The sequence below is a fragment of the Colletotrichum lupini genome, chromosome 11 (assembly GCF_023278565.1).
Source record: "Colletotrichum lupini chromosome 11, complete sequence".
In the NCBI taxonomy this organism is placed as follows: Eukaryota; Fungi; Ascomycota; class Sordariomycetes; order Glomerellales; family Glomerellaceae; genus Colletotrichum; species Colletotrichum lupini.
The window spans coordinates 213,705-234,147 of NC_064674.1; the positions used below are offsets into that span (position 1 = coordinate 213,705).

The 20,443-nt window shown below is 43.4% G+C and overlaps 3 protein-coding genes and 1 non-coding gene across 4 annotated transcripts; all 4 read left to right on the forward strand.

Moving 5' to 3' along the window:
* Positions 1 to 609: 609 nt before the first annotated feature.
* Positions 610 to 4,284, forward strand: CLUP02_18381 (uncharacterized protein; the record flags this gene model as incomplete). The annotated part of the gene is made up of 11 exons (XM_049297283.1): positions 610 to 671; positions 727 to 804; positions 884 to 1,494; positions 1,848 to 2,163; positions 2,256 to 2,412; positions 2,558 to 2,634; positions 2,830 to 3,187; positions 3,260 to 3,355; positions 3,444 to 3,685; positions 4,020 to 4,063; positions 4,163 to 4,284. The coding sequence occupies 11 exons, from the start codon at positions 610 to 612 to the stop codon at positions 4,282 to 4,284; spliced, it is 2,163 nt and encodes a 720-aa protein (XP_049138507.1).
* Positions 4,285 to 7,247: 2,963 nt separating this feature from the next.
* Positions 7,248 to 7,334, forward strand: CLUP02_tRNA346. The gene has a single exon. It is a non-coding gene; the product is annotated as a tRNA-Glu (tRNA).
* A 6,722-nt stretch (positions 7,335 to 14,056) lies between these two features.
* Positions 14,057 to 14,203, forward strand: CLUP02_18382 (uncharacterized protein; the record flags this gene model as incomplete). The annotated part of the gene is made up of 1 exon (XM_049297284.1): positions 14,057 to 14,203. A coding segment is annotated over one exon (147 nt), but the record flags the coding sequence as incomplete, so codon positions are not given.
* A 1,314-nt stretch (positions 14,204 to 15,517) lies between these two features.
* CLUP02_18383 (uncharacterized protein) lies at positions 15,518 to 16,320 on the forward strand (the record flags this gene model as incomplete). The annotated part of the gene is made up of 4 exons (XM_049297285.1): positions 15,518 to 15,701; positions 15,830 to 15,987; positions 16,066 to 16,089; positions 16,294 to 16,320. The coding sequence occupies 4 exons, from the start codon at positions 15,518 to 15,520 to the stop codon at positions 16,318 to 16,320; spliced, it is 393 nt and encodes a 130-aa protein (XP_049138509.1).
* Positions 16,321 to 20,443: the final 4,123 nt, after the last annotated feature.

Genomic DNA, 20,443 nt, shown 5'->3' on the forward strand with positions numbered 1-20,443 from the left:
CACAGAAGGTCTTTAACCGTAATACTTTGGAGCCTTGGGGATGCGTTCATGTTCTTTCTCGAGGCTCGTTATCAGTTTTGTTAGTATACACGTCAGAATTGCAGGCTCTCGACCGGTATGAAGCTGAATATCTAGTTGTATTGAACTGCGTATGTATATGGAATGAGGAAAGTTGGTGAGTAGAGCCTTCGAATCCTCAGTTGGGTGGCAGTGGGTGGAAGGGCCGTTCGCACCCGTCAATATCCCAACAAGTTCTTTGGCAGATCTCCTTGTCACGTATCAGAGCTTAGTGTCATCGTCATATTTCTCATGATGTTATGGAGAGCATGTATTAGTCTATCGCAGCGACTCAGTTCTTTTGGTTACATCCGGCCCTGCGATTCGCTCACCGAGAATTGAGCAAAGTAATTGTACTGGAATTCGTGGTACAAGAGGCTCACAATGATGAAATGCTTGATCTATATCATAACACTGCCAGGCGCCGCTGGCCTCATTGCTCATCTTTCGAAAGGCGTGCCAGGTCAACCGGTGTCCTTGACCTTAACGGCACAGAGAGCTAGGTCGAATTGCCCTCATCCACAGCGGTCTTAATTATCAAACACTCACAGGATGGTTTCGATAGCTGCATCCTGGCAGGGTGGCAAAGGCGCACGGGAACAACAGAAGAAGCTGTGAGTTTCGTTGCAAAAGCTCCATGGCTATCACTTACTCTTATCGTAACATCAGACACTGTGATGAAAACGAAAATTTGCTCTCTAATGATGAACGGGGCATCAAAGCCATTGAAGATGCTGTACCCATGAGGTGATGACATCTGTTCGCATCTTTCTATTTGTTCAGCCCCGACAGCCTATCCTTCCCAAGCCGCGCCAATGTGTTAGAGTGGCCCGTCGACCAGCGGATCGCGACCGGACCACTACTGCCCTGGCGCCGACATGATGGGTATGACGCTGCGAGACACCGCTGCGTTCGAGTATTGCGCTCTGCCAGCCGATACCGAATGCCGTGTTGTTCGCCCACGCGGCCTGCCTGCCGACTGCCTACGGGACGACGCTCCTGATGACGATGACCCACGTACGCATCTCTACCGGCGAGAAGGCGCTGATTGGAATATTGACGGCAGGAAAGGGGATGCGGAAGGTGGTCGGGCGGCTGCAAACGGCCCTTCCACTTATATATCACTTCCTCCTTCTTCCACCTCCAAACGCAGCAATTTGGTCGCGTTCGGCGAGGAAGTCGACATCTTCTACAATAGTCTCTTTGACAGCAACGTCAACGTCTTTGCCCGCCCCATGCCAACGGGCCCTTCCACCTACTTCCACCCAACAGAGGAATTCTGGTCCCTGCCCACCAACTTCCTTCCATACCACATTCGCAGTCGAATACGACTGCTGGACTTCATGCCGGCCGGAATGGATTGCCTTGCTGACTTGTATACCACCAGAATATCAACATCACTCACCATGACGCCTGCGCCTGCGTCCACGGTGGCCCGTAGGCTTTCAGCTCCGGCAAAATGTGGCAATTGATGGTTGATTCCGCGAAGTCTAGATAGCCCTGGAGCAGTGGGCTGAATACATGCTATGCCTTCGTGAAAGTCTCCTTTGGAGGTGGGTGATGGTATCCAGGGCAGCCTTCTTGCGCCCGCGCCACTTCGGCGACGCGCGCGAACACATTTTGGAGAACGTCGACCCGACGATCCGGCGTGACAGGCAGGCATTTTCCGTCACCCATTTAGAGAGCGGCAACTCCTCGCTCGTCTCCGCTACCATTCGCGCCCAGACGAGCAGATTGACGGGCTGTTGCCGGCCATTTCTATCGAGTAGAAGATCGACCATCTCTAAGAGCCTGCGCTCGACCATCGGCATCTCCACCGGGATTTATGACTACATGCGCCTGCCATCCCGTTGACGAGGTGGCGAGACTCGACAAGAAGTACAAGCATGACATTGACGTGGTGGTCGGCCCCGGCATGGTGGCCGGCCTCGCCGACTCGCTCAAGACTACGCTCGGAATGGCCGACAACATTGCGGTGGTAGAGTTCATAGACTGTGTCAAAGGTAAACATGAGCCGCGCCGCATCATCGTGCCGGCCAGCAGCACGGGTATTCAACCTCAGCAACTCCCAAACGTCGACAGACCCGTGAAGCCGCGTCACGCGAGGTACGGCAGTGTTGCGAGATTCATCTGGTTCTCAGGCGGAACGAAGACTAGTAGTGACCGCGGGCCAAACAGGTCTTCGACCTCCTTCCCAGTGTCGCACCCTCAATTGCGAACCCCTCGACCCTCATACCGCCAATGACCCCGACTTTACGCCTGACAGCCGCGGTCGGCTATCCGGCCCCCGCCGTTTATCCGGCCGTGTCTGGCTTCATCGTTAGGATCGGCCCGATCTGGATGTCGATATACGAGGTCTTTTGCCTCAAGAGACGACAGGCGGACATGGCCATCGGCTGTCTTGGCATCGACGCCGGCGATCTCCAGCCCCCTAAACAAGGAGATCTAGAATAGATCGGCCAGGGCAGCTATATTGCGTCAACTCAACTCCGGCCCGCAGTTCCGCTTCTCGGCTACGAGCGTTCGTGGCGTCTTTGCAAAGCCGTCTGCGGACGACCAAGACCGCAGGGTCGTCCAGTGAGAATGTGCTATCCCATCGATTGCGACTTGACGTCAGTACAGACACCTCCAGTTTTCTCCAACGTGGGCACTTTTTAGTCGGGTGCATGGGTTGGAAATAAGACGAGTGCTAAACGGATAGTTATTGAATAATACGTGATTCTCTGCTCCCTCATAGAAGGTACGTACTAATCTACTGACATGAACTCACAGTCGATGGGATAAACACGGGATGGCGTCGATTCAGGGGCACAACAGGGCACAGAGATCGAGGCTATCGAAGACAGCCGACAGGAGCGCGAGATGGTGGCTCATGCCCGCCGGCCCGACAACGCTGACCCTGACCCACCGGTACGGCTGGACCGTCCGCAAGACGGTTGCGATGCCGGGCATCATACTAGCGCTAACGATCGCGACCTTCGTAATTACCAGTCTTCTCTACTACGATATACCGAGGGGCTTCCTTTCGACGGAGGATAACTGCCTTATTACCTCGATAGCTATCGGACCGGACGACGCCTCTTTTAATACCATCTTGGCCCTCCCGATCGCGCTCTGGCCGAGGTGGGTCGTAAGGACCCCAATGTTATTGCCGTGATGTCGACGATTGGTGGCAGCGGGCCGGCTTCGACTTGGAACTCAGGCCGAGGGTTCATCGCTCGTCGTAAAGAAAGGCTGGCCCGTCGATGCTGACATGGAGACGCCCGTCCACGTGGAGCCGGATCCTGGGACATATATGGTACGTGTTCTGGGCAGAATGGCGCGCCGAACGTTGTCGTCGAGAGGCTGACTGACGATTTGATATGAAGCGGTATTGAGGTATTGAGGACCCCCGGAGCGATCCCTTTTGTGTAGGCATTAATCGCGACGACGACATGCCGGGCCCTAGCGGCGCTATCGGCAGCGCTGACCGCCTAGGAACCGGATGCCGCGCCGACACTGGCCGAAAGCGCCCGGCTCTAGGTCGAAGACTTCATTCTGGATGCTGCAGGAAGACCTATTTCACGCTTTCATCGTCCTTGGGCGTCGACAGCACCGGCGCGCCGATCAGCGTCTTCGTCGAGGTAAAGTATGTTGTTGCGATGAAGAACTCTTCTCCTGGCTCTGTTACCACCACGGCAAACCCGGACACTGCTTCGGCGAGCGGTTTGACGGCGCCTATGTCTATCAAATCTAATATGGAGCATGTTTGCAAAATGACTTCATATCGGCAACCACTTGCCATGGCATGGGTGGCTGCAGTGCGATCTCCCTGACTGATCTCTTGGAGTGGAACCCGCCATTTGGCTTCATTTGCGAGGGTCTATAGCTAGAAGCTATTGTCTATGCAAGAGTACTGAGATACAGCAATACCAAGCCGATTAAGATGAGAAGCTGATAGGTGACTGCGGCTGTCACTACAGCCGTCAACGGAACCACGACGCCTCCCTCAACCCGGACCAACATGGTCAAGACTCATGATAAGTCCCACCTCGTTCGCAAAATGACTACCTACAAGGGAATCACTGACAACAACCAGATCACAAGTAACGAGTTTCTCAAGCAGAACAAACCATCGGCCTAGGCTGCGAGAGCTTATGGCTCGTGATGAATGCCTGTGTTGGTGTCATCGGCATCACCAACCAAGACCATCACCAAGGCCGCGACAACAACGACCTGAGCTTTTAGCAGCAGTCTCGTAATGCCGGCTCCCACTCATTCTGGCATAGTCACGAACTTCGACAAGTCTCACTTCATCAAGACCACGATCATGTGTCCAGGAAATTTGACCCACAACAGCATCACTATAGCCGAGTTCCTCGAGTGGATTCCCGGAGCAAAGAGTTGACTTCACGGGTATACAGGCCAGCAGATAAGGTTGCGTCAACGTTTTAGACATGATTAAATACCAATTCCAGCCTGACCGGCCTTCGGCATTGTCACCCTCATTCCGACGCAGGCGGGAATACTTCAAAGGTGCTTCCAGTTCCACCAGGTCAAGGCAACAATCACTTGCCAAGACATTTTGGAGTACAAATAACCACTCTGGACTGTTTCTGACTGCCCAACACTGCAGCTTGGCTTGTAAGAAACCGCTGCCAACTTCATAGGCTCCAAGTACTCAATTACTCCTGCTATCCCCTGTGCTCTATTGACTTCCACAGACACAGTAGACAGCCGACGAGGGATCGAGTGCTTGAAGGACCTTGGAGAGCAGGTGTCCGTCGAGCATATTTGGCAAGTTTGCCTAGCTGAACCAGAAGATTGTCGTGGCACTTGGTGTCGAGAGCTGGCTTTTGCTTCATGGCACGGAGAAGGACTGAATACTATTATTGGCATGTGGCCACCTGGCGTTATGCAGAGCACCAACCTGTAACCTCCACGTCTTGTACAACTTGACCAGGACGCCCCCTCCCCAGGACAGATTGAATGACGGGCGTCTGGTGTCTTTAGTTGTGAATAAATTGATGGTTTCACCGAAAGCAAGATTTGCTAGGCTTCCTTGATGTGGGTATGTTGTATTCCATTTGAAGATATCGAGGACAAAAGCGACACCAAAGGCGATGATGAACATGAGAACGACCATGTTTAACCAAGAAGTGAAACAGACAGAAGACTCATCAGATGGACGAGTCGAGCAATAGCTTCCTTACGTTTCACGCCTCGGCAATGGCAACGTACCCCTTCTTCATGTAGGTGCATATTATAGACAATAATTACGTTGTCTGGTACAATAGGTAAGCTTGCGCCGACGGCCCTTGATTGACAAAACGGTTGTGCGACGTATTGTACTTGTAGTTTAATGAGTAAACGCGAGGCGCGGTGCTTCTGCCTGTCCGAAAGACGGCTGCAGTCATTTCCCAGATTCTCTTGAGGGTGAAGAAACTAGATATTGGATAGCAACAGGTGCTGATGTTAGATGCATTTGTGTCGCAGGTAAATGAAGTATCCAACAGCTGCAGTGAAGCACATGAACTTTTCTCCCAAAGCACATTAATTCTGCTGCAAGGCACGTAACTGCTGTTATTCAAGCACTTAGTTACTGTTATTGGAGCACGTAGATGCTTAAATCAAGTGCTTTGGCGCTTCATTGCCGGGGTTGATGTTGAGGGCCTGTTGGTGACGAAGGGTCAGTTGCTGTATGTTGATTGAATTTGTGTGACGATATGTATGGGAGATTCCAACCATCTAGTGGAGGAACAAGTGAGGTCCGGTTGAGCATCGGACTGGCCCCTTTGCTGCCCTTAGCTCGTAGTCGGAATAGACTTTTAATGCGAAGGTTGAGAACTGTACGACGGCATAAGGGGGCATGCAACAGGTAAACCCCTTCTGTGAACTAAGGTAACTAAGCCTCTACTCTAGCTCCGACAGCCTCAGCTACCATACAAAAGTGCTCAATCCGCTGTCGAGACCCCCGTGCAAGGTACCTCTGGCATCTAACGCCAATCGCTCCAATGTTTTCATCACTCCGCCTCCGTTAGCGAGGTCACCCTAGGTACTACCGCGCCCATCGCAATGTCGACAGCGACGCCTGCATATGCCGCTCCAGAACGGATGCATGGGTCAGTACATTGCGGAGAAGCAGCACACGAATATCCTCTAACTCTTGATGGTGAACAGTTAGATAGCTGAAGGCGCAAACCTGCTCACCACTCCCGGCACTGCGCTGTGCATGCACTCTTACTTGCGATCCGTATGTTGTTGTCGAAAGGGTGATACATTACCGTTATCGCACACGTTGTTAAGACCACTTGGGTCTAGATCGTGTCCTGGAACGCGGAGCGGCGGTGACCCTGCCTGAATGTTGGACGCTACGGTGGCATCTAAGTCTGCATCTCGAACCTCAGAAAGTACCCAAGCCAGATCCGGCTCGGGCATCACGGCTTGTGCCACTGTATCGAGCAAGGCGACGACAGTGAAAACTGTGATGGGGCAGACGAAACCCTCCGGCCTTTGAACGCCTTGTTTGTATCTTCGAGGATGGGACGCAAGCGACCTTTTCGGCCACGATGTAAGCTGAACAACGTTTTTTTTTCTCTTTCGTGTCTATATCAAAGTGTTTACATTTTCAATGATAGCAATCTCAATGGATCTAGAACATAAGACCGTCATCATCCCCGACTTATGGACCTGGAATGGCGAGGAGGAGCTGCGAAACTTCTTCTTCAGCATAGGAACCTTATTAAGAGCAAGAAAGTGGAAGACTTTATTTAGGCACGAAGAGATGTTAGCCAAGTACCAACATTCAGTTTTGCGAGAAAACTCCATTAAAAATTGTGCAATGCCCGAATCTAATGAATTCAGCGATGACATAGCGGGCAGCAAGCTCAGAAAAACTCACATCATCCAAGGGCATCAGAAATTCACACATCAAAACAGGAACGAAAGTCCCGAGACTAGTACTCACTCATATTCCTAGAAATTACGCATGGATATCCCGAGGACTCATTCGTCTATCAAATATCACCGACTGCATCAGCTAGTATAAACCACGTACAGAGCAATGAACACAGCATGAGTGGTGAGGGACTCATGTTCATCTATGGGTCCTCAATATTCACGCCCACATTTACATCCACACCAATACCCACTCCTAGTCTTGGCCCACCAAGTCTAAGGCCCTGCAATCAGATGTCTAGCTAGCCGTTAAATCCGATATAGTATAGTGGCCAACATGATGCCCTCTCATTTTCTCGAGAGGTTAGGGATAGCCCCGAGTTCGATTCTCGGTTTCGGAATACCACCCCTTGATTTTGGGTGTCTCTGTTTTTATACTGAATACTGTCACGAGATATGGATGTGGTTAATGCTGCCCACATTGAGTGGGCCCGCTTTTTGTGACAGTTATGAGCCCAGCTCCTATCCGCTATTACCACAATGGTTAAGTACCGCATTATCTACAGGTGTCACGGCAGTGGGCACCAGGGCCCTGTGGGCCCTGTAGCTCAGCCTTAGGCTGCGAGGCTGAGCTCCTAGTAGTCACGTAACGAGCTAGACCGCTAGGCCCAAAGGGCTAGCCTACTAGCTTCTATTTACTATTCTATTTTTTCCCTCTTTACGTTAAGTCTTTAGTTAATTAGGTTAATATAGTAGCGTTCTAACCTACCTCGAGTTCCCTTTCGTAATACTACTTAACGTTACTTAATTAACTATTCTCTAAAAACAGAATAATAATATCTTAATTAATTAACTACTTACTATTTTAACTAGCTACCCTTATTAAAAAAGCGTATAAGAGAGCTAAGTAATAGCTAACTAAATTAATTATATATAAGTAGCGTAATTAATACCCCCTAAGTATATACCCCTTTTATTAAACATAATAATTAGAGAATATAGTTAAAAAGGCTAGGTCTCCCTTTATATTGATAGTTTTTAATAAAGTCGCCGCTTTTATAAGTCCTAATAGAGCGTTATAAGCCCTAATAAAAGTACTAAGCTCTTAGTTATTAACCTTAAGGTCGCGCTATTTAACTAGTTAGTAAAGCGCTTTTTACCCTCTACTACTTAGGCCGATTACTTAATATACTTTAATAATATAGCTAATTAGCTTACTTTACTTATTTATATTTATAATAATATCCTTTTTAAAAAGAATGTTAAGTAATATATTAACCTTAACCTTATTTAAAAGCTATACTTTAAAAATAATAAAAAGACCTTACTTAAGTAGATCGAATAGTAACTAAAAATACGTATTACTTAGTACTAATTAGAGTAAGTCCTAGCTTTTATTATTAACTAACTAAGTAATAATACTAAGCGCCTATATATAATAACCTATAAGAACCTTAACTTTATATATATTATTATTATAAAGCTCTATATTATAAAAGAAGCCCTTACCTAAGCCTATACTAATAATACGGCTATAACTAAAAAACTAAAGTAGTTAGAAAACGGCTCTTAGGCTAGCTCTATTTAAAATACCGCTACTTTTAGCGTACTAAAATAATAATTAATATATTTAGAGACGTAGGGTAGTTACGAAACTACTCTAGCCTCGTCCTATTTTATTACTTACGGATTTTAAAAAATACCTAACGTACTTATCTTTATAAATAATAATACTAACCTTAAGTTTAATTATTAACTCTAGCGTATTATAAAGCACTTAGAAAATACTAATTATAATATAAATAAGTACTACTTAGAGTATATTATTAATAAGATTAGAGGTAGTATTATGGAGTTTATATACTTAATATTAACTTCTAATAAGATTACTATAGCTAAGTAGCTACTTTACGAGCTTAAGTTAGCTTATATTAGCCTAACTACTATAAATAACGCTAGTTATAAACTAAACATATTTATAATTATACTTAAAGACATTTATTAAAAGCGCTTTATATTCGCTAAGCTTATATATATTAATAAGCTTCTAAAGTCTTAATAAAAGCGCCGTTTCTATAATAAGCTACTTATATATCTTCGTAACTAGGCTATATTAAAATACTTAAATAATACGGCTATTTTTTAAAAATATACTAAGTACGTCGCTTAGCTAATTAACGTAATATAGCCCCCTTTTATAAAAGACCGCCTAGTTAAAGCTTTTAACTAGGCCCGCTAGACCTCGGGTAAAAGTAATAAAAATAATAAAAATAATAAAAATAATAAAAATAATAAAAATAATAAAAATAATAAAAATAATAAAAATAATAAAAATAATAAAAATAATAAAAATAATAAAAATAATAAAAATAATAAAAATAATAAAAATAATAAAAATAATAAAAGTACTAAAAGTACTAAATAGGACCGAGGTCGTACTTCTACCTATAAGACGATCCCCAAAGCCCTATATTAAAAGCTTAAAAATAGTAGCGCTTATTTCGTTTATAATAATACTAAATATATTTCTAAGGACTACCCTAAGAAGTTAAAAATTACTATAATTATTATTAATACTATTATAGGCCTTATTAAAATAGAGTCGGGTTTAAAAAACTAAAACCCTTAGTAAAAGTAAACTCCTAGTTAAGGGATATATATAAAAAAAATAGAAAATTAGTAATTAATTTAGTAAACTTATAAGATCTTATAAAGGGCTAGCTTTTTAAAATAAAGCTTATATTAGTATTTAATAAATATAAAATTTACTTAAGAGCCTTACTTAATACGGGAGCTAATAAGTATAAATTTATAAATAACTACGTAACCCCTTTATTATAGTAGTTCTGTATAGCCTTATTTTATAAATTATAATACTTAATCCCTATTACTAAGTTTAATGGAGAGTAATTAAATAATACTAGCGTAATATAAATTATTAACTTATATATTAATTAATAAGTCTTTCTAAAAGTACTTCTCTTTTAGCTTAATACGGGCCGCTATAACTTAATTTTAGGATAAAAGTAGTTTAAGTATTATAAAGTAAACCTTAATATTTATTATTAATAGCTAATATAACTTAAGGACTTACTATTATAAAAGACGCCCTCTATTATTATTAAGGATATCGAGGACCTATATACCCTAGAAATTATTAACGTATAATACTAAATCGACGCTAACTATTAATAAGACCTATTTAAAATAGATATAACCCGCTATAACTAAAAGCTTTAGTAATAGTAAGTAAAGGGTATACTAATTAGGATATTACTATGCTTACTAAAAATAATAGCTCGCTAAATATAGTAATTAAACGAGGCTAAGAATATAAAAAAAATAGAGCGCGCCCTTAATAGCACTAATATTGCCCTTATAAAAAGGGCTAGGTAATAAAAACTATACTTAATAATAATATAAATAAATATTACTTTTATTAGTACTCCCGCTTTTAAAAAGAACCTAAAGTAGAACGACGTTAAAGTAGGCTTTATATTACTTTATAAACTTAATTATATTATAAAAAATAAAAAGGAGGAGGTAGACCCCTTATTTAACGACGATTAAGTTATTTATAACTTTATAATAATAAACCTACCGGAGTATTTATAGCCCTAGACTAACGTCTTTAGTAAAATAGTTAGTAATATATTAGTACTTTATAAGCTATATAACTATAAAATCGAGCTCCTAAATAATAATAAGGAGAAGCTAACTTATTACCCTTTATATAAGTAGTTAGTACTTAAGCTAAAGGCTATAAGGGCCTATTTATTGAAGTACTTATAAAAAGGATTTATTAAACTAGGTAATACTCCTTTCGTATTATTAATACTATTTATAAAAAAGTATAATAATAGTCTACACTTTTATATTAACTTCTATAAGCTTAATAAAGTTATATAAAAAAACTACTACTTATTATTACTTATTAATAAGACCCTCGTATAGCTAAGTAAGGTAAAAGTATTTATTAAACTAAATATTAAATAGGCCTTTTACCGTATCCGCCTCGACTTAGTTTCTAAGGATTTAACGACGTTTAGAACCTGCTACGGGGTATATAAGTATAAAATAGTACCCTTTAGGCTTTATAACGGGCTTACTATATATTAGTAATATATAAACGAGATATTAATAAAGTATTTAAATAACTTTTATATAGTATATATAAATAATATCCTAATCTTCTTTAATAACCCCTTTTAGTACTAAGAGTACGTTACTAAAATATTAAACTACTTATAAAGAGTAGGCTTATAAGTAGATATTAAAAAATACGAATTTAGTATTATTTTTATAAAGTACCTAGGCTTTATAGTTTTAATAAAAGGTATATAGCTAGATAAGGAGAAAGTTTTTATAATTAGGGACTAAAAACTATTTATATTACTTAAGGGTATTTAGTTTTTCTTTAAGTTCTATAACTTTTATAAGAAATTTATAAAAGATTATAGCTACTTAGCTAGGCCCCTTACGAAGCTAATAAGTAAGGGAGTTCTTTTTAATTTTAATACTAACTATAAAATAGCTTTTAAAATTATAAAACTAGTATTAATATTAGTACTTATCCTCTATTACTTTAAGTTAGAGCTACTAACGTAATTAAAAACTAATACCTCTAACTTAGTATATATTAAAGCGTTATTATAATAATAAGAGGATAACGGGTTATAATACTTAGTAGCTTTTTATTTAAAAATAATAAGTAGTATAGAGCTTAATTACGCTATTTATAATAAAAGAATATTAATAATAGTACTATACTTAAAGGAATAGCGCGCAGAGCTTATAAGCTATAAATATAAGTTTAACGTTATTATAAATTATTAACTACTATTATTCTTTATAACTAAGTACTTATTTAACCTATAATAAGCTTATTAAGCTAGTATATTAGCAAACTTTAACTTTTAGATCTATTACTACTTAGGGAAGGAGAACGTACTAATTAACGCCCTATTATAAAAAATAGAGGATATTTATACTTAATAAGTACTAAAAGAGGCTAATAGGACCTAAGTCCTTTTATTACTAAGACTATTATTCCCTAATATTATAATAGAGCTATAGACGTTATTAAGTACCGTAATTAGTTAACTATAGCTTATAATTAGCTCGCTCTTATTAAAAAACGAGCTCTAAGGGTACTTATTAATAAAGAAAATTTTAAAACTTAATAAAGACTTTATTATAATATCCCTTATATTAATACGAGTATTAATAACTAAAGGGTACGAGCGCTAATTTATTTAAAATAATAAATTATTAATAATAAATAAGAAGCTCGTAATACCTAAAGAGGAGAACCTTGGTATTATAATTATCCGTAAGGTTTATAAATAAAAGCTCCTTACTTACTTAGGGTATAATAAGGTTATAAAAATAATTAAATAATAATACTACTAGCCGGGCCTAATAGTAAATACTTATTAATACGTATAGAACTATTATACTTATTACTAATTATAAAAGCCGTATAATAAGCCCCTGGGGGAGCTAAGGCTACTTTTAGTACCCGACTACTCGTAATAATATATTTTTATTAACTTTATAACTATCCTTACTAATTAAAAAAGATTTAATAATATTTAAATAGTAATAGACTATTTAAATAAAAAAGTAATATTTATTCTTTATTATAAAACTATTATAATAAAAAATATAAATTAAATATTCTATAAACGGGTACTACTTATCTTTAGCTTATTAAAGATTATTATATCGGACCGAGGCCCTTAATTTATTTTTAACTTCTAAGGGGAGCTTTATAAGATTTACGAGGTTAAACTATAATTATTAATAGCTAATTACCCTTAAATAAATAACTAAATAGAAGTACTAAACTAGTATATCCTATAGTAATTAAGACTACTAGTTAACTAATACTAAAATAACTAAAATAATATACTACCTATAATTAACTTTACTTATATTACTTAACTTAGTAAGATTATAGGGCTATTATTATATAAAATAGAATTCGGTTATTAACTACGGCTCTTTTTTAACTAGTCTAAACGAACTTATTAATTTAGCTTTATAAAAGAGAAGCTAAATTATACTAACGTATAGCGTATAGCCTAGGGAATATACGAGGCCTAAGAGACTACTAGGGGTAATATAAAAGTTATTTAAGTATAATATAAGAAGTATACTAACTATTACTAATACCCGGACGACTTAAAGCTAAGAGACCGGGTCTTTATTAATACTTCGTATTAAAAATCCGCTAATATAAATAAGCTATAATAGCTATAAGCCGGGTTATAACTTATTATTAATACTAAATAAGGGGGTATATAAATTATAAAACTATTAGTAAGTAGCTAGGTATACTTAGTTTTTTACTTAAATAAGCTAAAAAAGGCTGCTAACGACTTATTACCTAGGTAGAACTAAGACCTATTATTATTAATTATTAATAATAATAATAAACTAGAGTACGAGGTCTTAGAGGTTATTAAATTACGTTTATATAAGGGAAAATTATAATACTAAGTAGATTAAAAGGGGTATAATACGGATCTAATTTAGTATAATATAAAGAGTTTTAAATATACGCTAGTAGCGCTCTAAGTATTTTATTATTAATACTTAATTACTAAGGGCCCGCTATAGAACTTAGATATATAAATAGAAGCTACTATAATTAGTAATTTACTATTACTAAGGGATAATAATAATATAATAATAGTAATTATAGCTATAAATTTATTAAAATAAGGGGTAATTTAGAGGTTTATTTTTTAATACTATAAATAGCGCCCTTTAATATAAAGGGGGGGGTAATATTATAATAATAAGTACTAAGGCCTTATAGGCCCTATAGCTTAGCTTTAAGCTACGAGGCTAAGCTCTTAGTAGTTACGTAACGAGCTAGACCGCTAGGCCCAAAGGGCTAGCCTACTAGCTTCTACTTACTATTCTGTTTTTTCCCTCTTTATGTTAAGTCTTTAGTTAATTAGGTTAATATAGTAGCGTTCCGACCTGCCTCGAGTTCCCTTTCGTGACACAGGTCGTATACCCAAAAAGCGAGAGGCGACCGTTCGAGTCTCCGTATAGGTAGGGTTTTTCTAACTAGTCTACTACCTTCGGGGCTGAGGCACAGTACAAACGCCCATTTCTGACTAGTCTACTACCTTCGGGGCTAAGGCGCAGTATAGACGCCCATTGCACGGATGATAGCTCTAGGCGTCTAGGGGGTGTGTCACGAGATATGGATGTGGTTAATACTGCCCACATTGAGTGGGCCCGCTTTTTGTGACAAATACCTACTAAGTTCCTTCATAGTGGACAGTTCGTGAACGGCCCCATCAATGATCTCCGCCACGCAAGGACAAGGTGGTTGCGGGGATATCCTACCCGCTACTAAAAGTCGTTTCGGTCGCCTTGAGCAAGATAATAGATGTGCAAGTGTCGCTGAAACCAGAGACATGTGAGTTGAGGATACGCGTTATGACAGAAATCTTTCATTTACAATAGACCCGAGTAGTGCGATGCCAATCCGCCTTTGTCTTCAACCACGCCGCCCCCTCTTCCCTACGTCGTAATTGCGACTCTCGGAAAAGACGGTGAAAGACGCTCGAATCTTTACCGTTTTGGTATCAGCTACAACGAACATTTCACAACAGCAGTTTCAAAAGCAGCATCAACGTGCTTGATAGCAACGTGCTTCACGGCAGCAATGCTGCTGTTGAATTTCCAGTTCAGCCACGACTCCTCATACGAAAGCAGCACATTTGACAGAGACGAAAGACAGAAGTCAAAGCCTCCTGCTGTCTCTTCGGACAGACGCCAGGCCTGGGCACCTGTGGTCAGAATCGCCTAGGCAGAGGTTCAGCCGCTCCTGCGTGCGAAACCTACCAAGTCACCATCACATGTAAGAAGCAGTTCACCAACTATCTATACTTCTGTAGAGAACTGCTACTGATTTCACATATCCACTGATTGCTGCGACGCCGTAAAGTTGATGAACTTGCAAGTGACCAGGAGACCAAGCGCGTTGATGTAGTCTCACACGGCGATTGTATCCACGTCGTCTAAGACATTCCCGCAAGACTCAAGCTGGCGACGTACGCGATAAACGGCTCAGGCCACGGAACCTACCAGGGATACGACAGCATTAACTTCTAGAAGTTTCACTGTTGGAATATTTAGGGCAGAAGAGGAAGTCAGAGGGTGTTCGGACCGTTGCAAACGAACCCTTCACCCACTTACACCTAACGAAGGATTAGTGGGCTCTGCAACTTCTTCCTCCCATATGTATACTCAATTCAATACCATGATTATTGAGCTTCGTATCGGCCGCAAGGCCTTCCTTGCTGATGTGTATACCAACACTTGCTATTGCGGTCAAGACGCACCGCTCGCACTAGGTAGCCAGGTGTCAATGACTCAATGGATAGCAGCATGAAGGCGTTTGGACCGGCAAAGACATGTCCGCTGAGTAACACTGCCATCACTTCATCCTCTCTAGGTCACGGATTGTAATGCTACTGAGTACATCCGCTGCCTGGGCATCGGCTAGGCCATCTTCGTCAATCACATGCAATAACCCGTGCCCTACGCAGAGTTCAACATGCTGAACAAATCAGAACGCACCATTGCCGCAGGGTGGCTTCTTTCAGCCCAGACTGCCCATGAACAAGCAGAAGTAAACGCCAGGCAAGATCTGACCACGAGCGAGGCCAACCCGCCTTCGGAGACGAGCACCACGGCAGACAAGAGCTCGTCAAGACAGGACATCATATTGGGCCCCGAGTGTGAGCTTTTCTCTTTGAAGAGTGGGAAAGGTTTCACTAGAGGCCTCATAACTAAAAAAGATTGGTGCACATCATCAGAAGTACAAGATAGTCTGATCTGTGCGTATCGTCGGACGAGTAACGAGTAGCCTGCTTCCGCTGGGGTGGAGAGGGCAGACGCTACGCAACTGCTTCAAAGGCCCAAGATCTGCTCCAAAATCTCCACAGAAGCGAAATAAGCTTGATAGTCACGCTCGAGGCCACGATTAGTATCGCCATCAGCGACGAATCGATTCCCGACGCTGCTGTTAGTAAATATTTATAGCTTTGGTACCACGGCTAAAGGAGTTGGATTTTGGAAACCATTCTAGTGCCATCTTACCAGATAGAACTTGGCGTTGATGGTGTTGTGAGTCTATACGGCTTGGCTTATTTAAACATACATATTAATACAGCTTGAAAGTGATATTATGGTATTTACGGTCGAGCCGAGGTCTTTGTTGAGGTGCTGGCCCTGTAGTGTCTTTGAGTCTTTGTGGTTCTCTCAACCAAAAGTAGGAGGACAATTAGGCCCTCTTATCTGCTGAGTCTCGTGTTCTGACTCTTGTCGCAGCAAATTATTGGAGTCGAGTTCGAATGAACGCTGCGATAATGAGGGGACTGGAGCGGCACGTCATCGTGTTTTTCTTATGTCTCTTACGGTGTCAGACTTTTCTTTTCCACGCCAGTAATACCGATGTTCTCTGCACACAGTCTTTCATACTTCACAAGATTTGCGCTGCTGCGACTCTGTCGCCCACGGGAACACCCTTCCGAGCAAGCGTACGGCCAGGCTGGTCAAAAGAGAAAACCTCGCTGAAGCTTCGGTCTACCCAGAAGATTTGGCGCTGACGACAGAGGCTCCAAACGTCAATTACATTCCGGCATGCAGCCAGAGAAAACGTGCGTCTCTATTGCGATACGTCAAGAGCAGGTAAGGATTCTATTGGAATGTCGACCGCAGAAAAGGTAGGCTAGGCTGTGCCGACGGACCTTTCCACCTGCTAACGCGTCTCCTAACACTGATCAGTGGTCGAATTAGGCAACTCTTTTCATCACGGGGCAGCTTGGGCATGACCGATAGAAAGAGCAGTCTCGATCGGCCGGGCCAGCTATTACGAGACATTGACTTTATTCCGTCTGTTCAACTGGCGATACACGACCCATTTTGACCTATCTCAATCTCTCCTCCGTCATCGCTGACCGACTGCCAGTCTCAGGCCGCCGAGAGAGCGTCCCATCACACAGACCTCTTTCAGCCAGCTCACCGGAGGAGTCGCTCCGACAGGTGCCTCAGTCGTCAGACCGCTAAACGCTGAGAAGACGGTGTTCCAATACACCCACAAGACCAGTTCCTTCCACCAGAAGTCCTCTGCGGAAAGGCTTCCTTCGGCAAGTTGTTTTTCTGCCAGAATTGTTCCCTGTGGAAAGAGCTCCCTCCGCGAGTTCCTGAGACTTTTGACCGTTAATCGTTTCACCGTTGGAGGATGGGCGTTGGACGTTGGGTCATTGGACCGTTGAGAAAATGGCAGTCTGCCCTACGACCTCATTCCGCCAGAAGTCCACCGCGGCGAAGTCATCTCAACAACTCCTTCTCTAGCGGTCCCTTTAGGCTTCCTTCTGCTAGAATCCGACGTCGCTACGGAAGGGCCACATCAACGAGCTTCTTCCTGCCAGAATCTCTCGTGAAAAGACCTTAGTCGACAAGCCCTCAGCCGCCAGATCAACCGCCAGACCACTGGCCGCTGAGAGACAGTGCTCCAGAAGTGTTGGGATATTCACGGCATAAGAGGGATTTGGAATGTGACCGGGCCGTTTCAAACAGCCCTCCTGCCTCCTTCGACCTCCCTGCGCGAGAGTCTCGCCGCGAGAAGGCTCGCTTCAACAAGTCTTCTTTCCACTAGATATCCGCCGTAGAAGGATCACTTCGACAGGACCTCCTTGAGCGGCCGTCACGCTGAATTGCTACTCCTGATCGCCGCGGAAGAAATCCATCTTGGCCACCTTCTGCTGCCAAGGGTCAACCTAGCCGCGGAAGGTTTCCTTCACCAAGCTTTCTTTCTCCCAGAACTCCTTGCGGAAAGAGCTCCTTTGACAAGCGCCCCGCAACCAGCCGCTGGTTCAGACCGCTGGTACAGGGCTTCCGCGAACCCCTACCTCGATTCCTTCATCCAGAAGCTCGCTACGGAAGTATCTCACCCTTCTACACCACCGCTGAAACCCAACAGCTTACGACTATCAGAATTCCCAACTTCCACCAAGTCTCTGCTAGGGTAGCCCTTCGTTTCGATAAAGTCTCTGTTGACAGTGCGCATCCCCCGTTTTCTGCGAAATTTGCGGCAAGCCTACTCCGTACATCCCTCCATTTTTCCTCACCCTTTTTGCTTCTTCGTCAATAGAACTACAGGTCCGATAAGTAAGACCAAGTAGCTTGACAAAGGGAAAAGTGCCGGGGGTTTCCATCAGTACGGCAAGTTGCCGAGAATTTTCCCTCTGCACGATTGATTGAGATATCACCACAAGTTCAGCAAAAAACATACAACACCAGGTGTTCGCTGGTCGTCACCGACCCAATTACTAATCCGGCCCTCATTGGCTTATCTATGGGAGAGCGGACGGGATCCCGAGTTTTCCAATGGGTATGGTCGTATGTGGTCATCGAAGAAGGTAGGATAGACTAAGATGACATCTCTGTGTTGACGCACATTCATCGAGCCACTTTCACCTACTACAGCCATCTCAATGGCCCTTCAGCACTGCCTTCAGTCAACTCCACCTCCAGTCAGTTCGATGGCAACCCCTCTGACCACATCCACGACGAGTGACCTCCTTTAGCCGCCTCGACGGCACTTCCTCTAGCTGTCAATGACCACAAGACTGCCCTGCTGACGTGTATACCAGCAGGTCCTTTCGCGAGAGTACCTGCGCATGTCCCGCGATGAGCAACGAGTTCGGCACGCCTGGCGCCTCTTTGGATATCTCCTACCTTTCCCCTCGATCCCACAACGACACATCACAGTCGTTGTTCTCTTGGACCTTGAAAGAGACGTTTAAGATAGGCTTGAACACCGGTGGGATGACTGTTGACTTTCAGCCGAGTTCGCCCAATTTAGACGCCGAGAGCAAATGAGGAGGCCGCTGTATCCTCGAATGTATTACCGTCATCAAGCTCGAGCCCCAGTGCAACGATGATACTCATCTGGTGGTCAGAGCCGAATGAGATGCGGCGGTCGAAGGAAGCGGGTTCGAGCCAAACTACTTTACGAGTCATAGATGCCGGGGAAATCTCGCAACTGGCTCGGTAGGGCTTCAGGCACTAGTATGAGCGCCTGCTTGATGAGAAAGCCGCACTATCAGGTGAACCCGGGCGGATTCTTCCTGGGCTTGGAGGCTTGGACCAGACAGGTCTGAGCAGTGAGCAAAGCCCTATGTAGATTGCCGTGCCCGATGCCTTCGTGTTGGGATTTGGTCGTTCGAAGAATCAGAAAGAAGACGATTCCATCAAGGAGAGAGATCAACGACTCCAACCTCACCTTAGTGCAGTCGCCCTGGTGCGGTGGAGAGCCATTGATCCGGCACATGATGGCTATCTTCACCGACTTCAAATTCGTGCCGCCTGGTTCGGTGACGGGACTAAAGTATACCAAAATCGATGCCATTTGGAACAGGTATGTGTGTGCTTACACCTGGATTGACTCTGTATTTTGATGATCCGACCGGCGGTTTACCGCCCCCAGGTGGTGGTATGCGCGACGCAGAGCTTCTGTAAACAATGACGCCGGCCGTCTTTCGTCGCGCGTCTTGTACGCACACTTCGCCGATAAGACCCTGGCTGGGGTCGAGACGAAAGTGGCAAGCTTTTATACCTAAATCATGCCTTGGCGGAAGTGATATACCTTATCAAAACGGGTTGCTTGACGTCCACGGCATGCACCAATGTGTTAATCCGACTACTGACCTTGCTCAATAGAACTCTGTCTTCCGGGTGCTGAGGTGCTGCTGCGGTGGCTCAATTCCACGGGAAGGTTCAGCCAACGGCTGATCTGTTTATGGCATCACGGGTCAATTGGATCTGAAGGCGGACGGGGCAGGCAACCTTTGAATGGTCTACCGCCTATCGTATATGGTAAGAGACGTAGTTTTACTTCCATCTTGTCTAGTCTGGGGCTGGACCAATAGCCTCAAATTTACTTTCTCGGCCCCAATTGACACAATGCTGAGCGGTGTAACCCGATTTGATGACTTCAGCCCATAGGTCGTCCTGAGGGAGCCACCTGCCCGATCAAGGGAAAGTTATCGCGGTCAAACCAGCGGCCCAATCCACGGATAGCCTTCTTACGACTACAGCACACTTTGTTGGTCTGCCAGATTCTGTTGAATTCAAGGCTGTCCACATCAAAGGCTATTTAGCCGCAACCGAGAAGTAAACACAATGCTGCGCATATGAGACAGCCCGTTGAGGGAAGCAGGCCTGCTTGACGTCTTCTTGCTTTCTCGCGCTTTTGTGAAGAGGTATACTAATGCTTTACCTGGACGATTAACTCGGGAATAGCCGCAGATACTTCAAAGCAGCGCCTGAACTTGCCGTAGCTTCACTCAAGAATACCCACTGAGACGCATGCCAGCGACTCATCTGGGGCAGTGCATCATCTACACGGTAGGGCCCCGGCGGATTGCTCCGTCAGGGGTAAGCGTGAGTGAGTATAGAAGGTGCATTTGGCGGT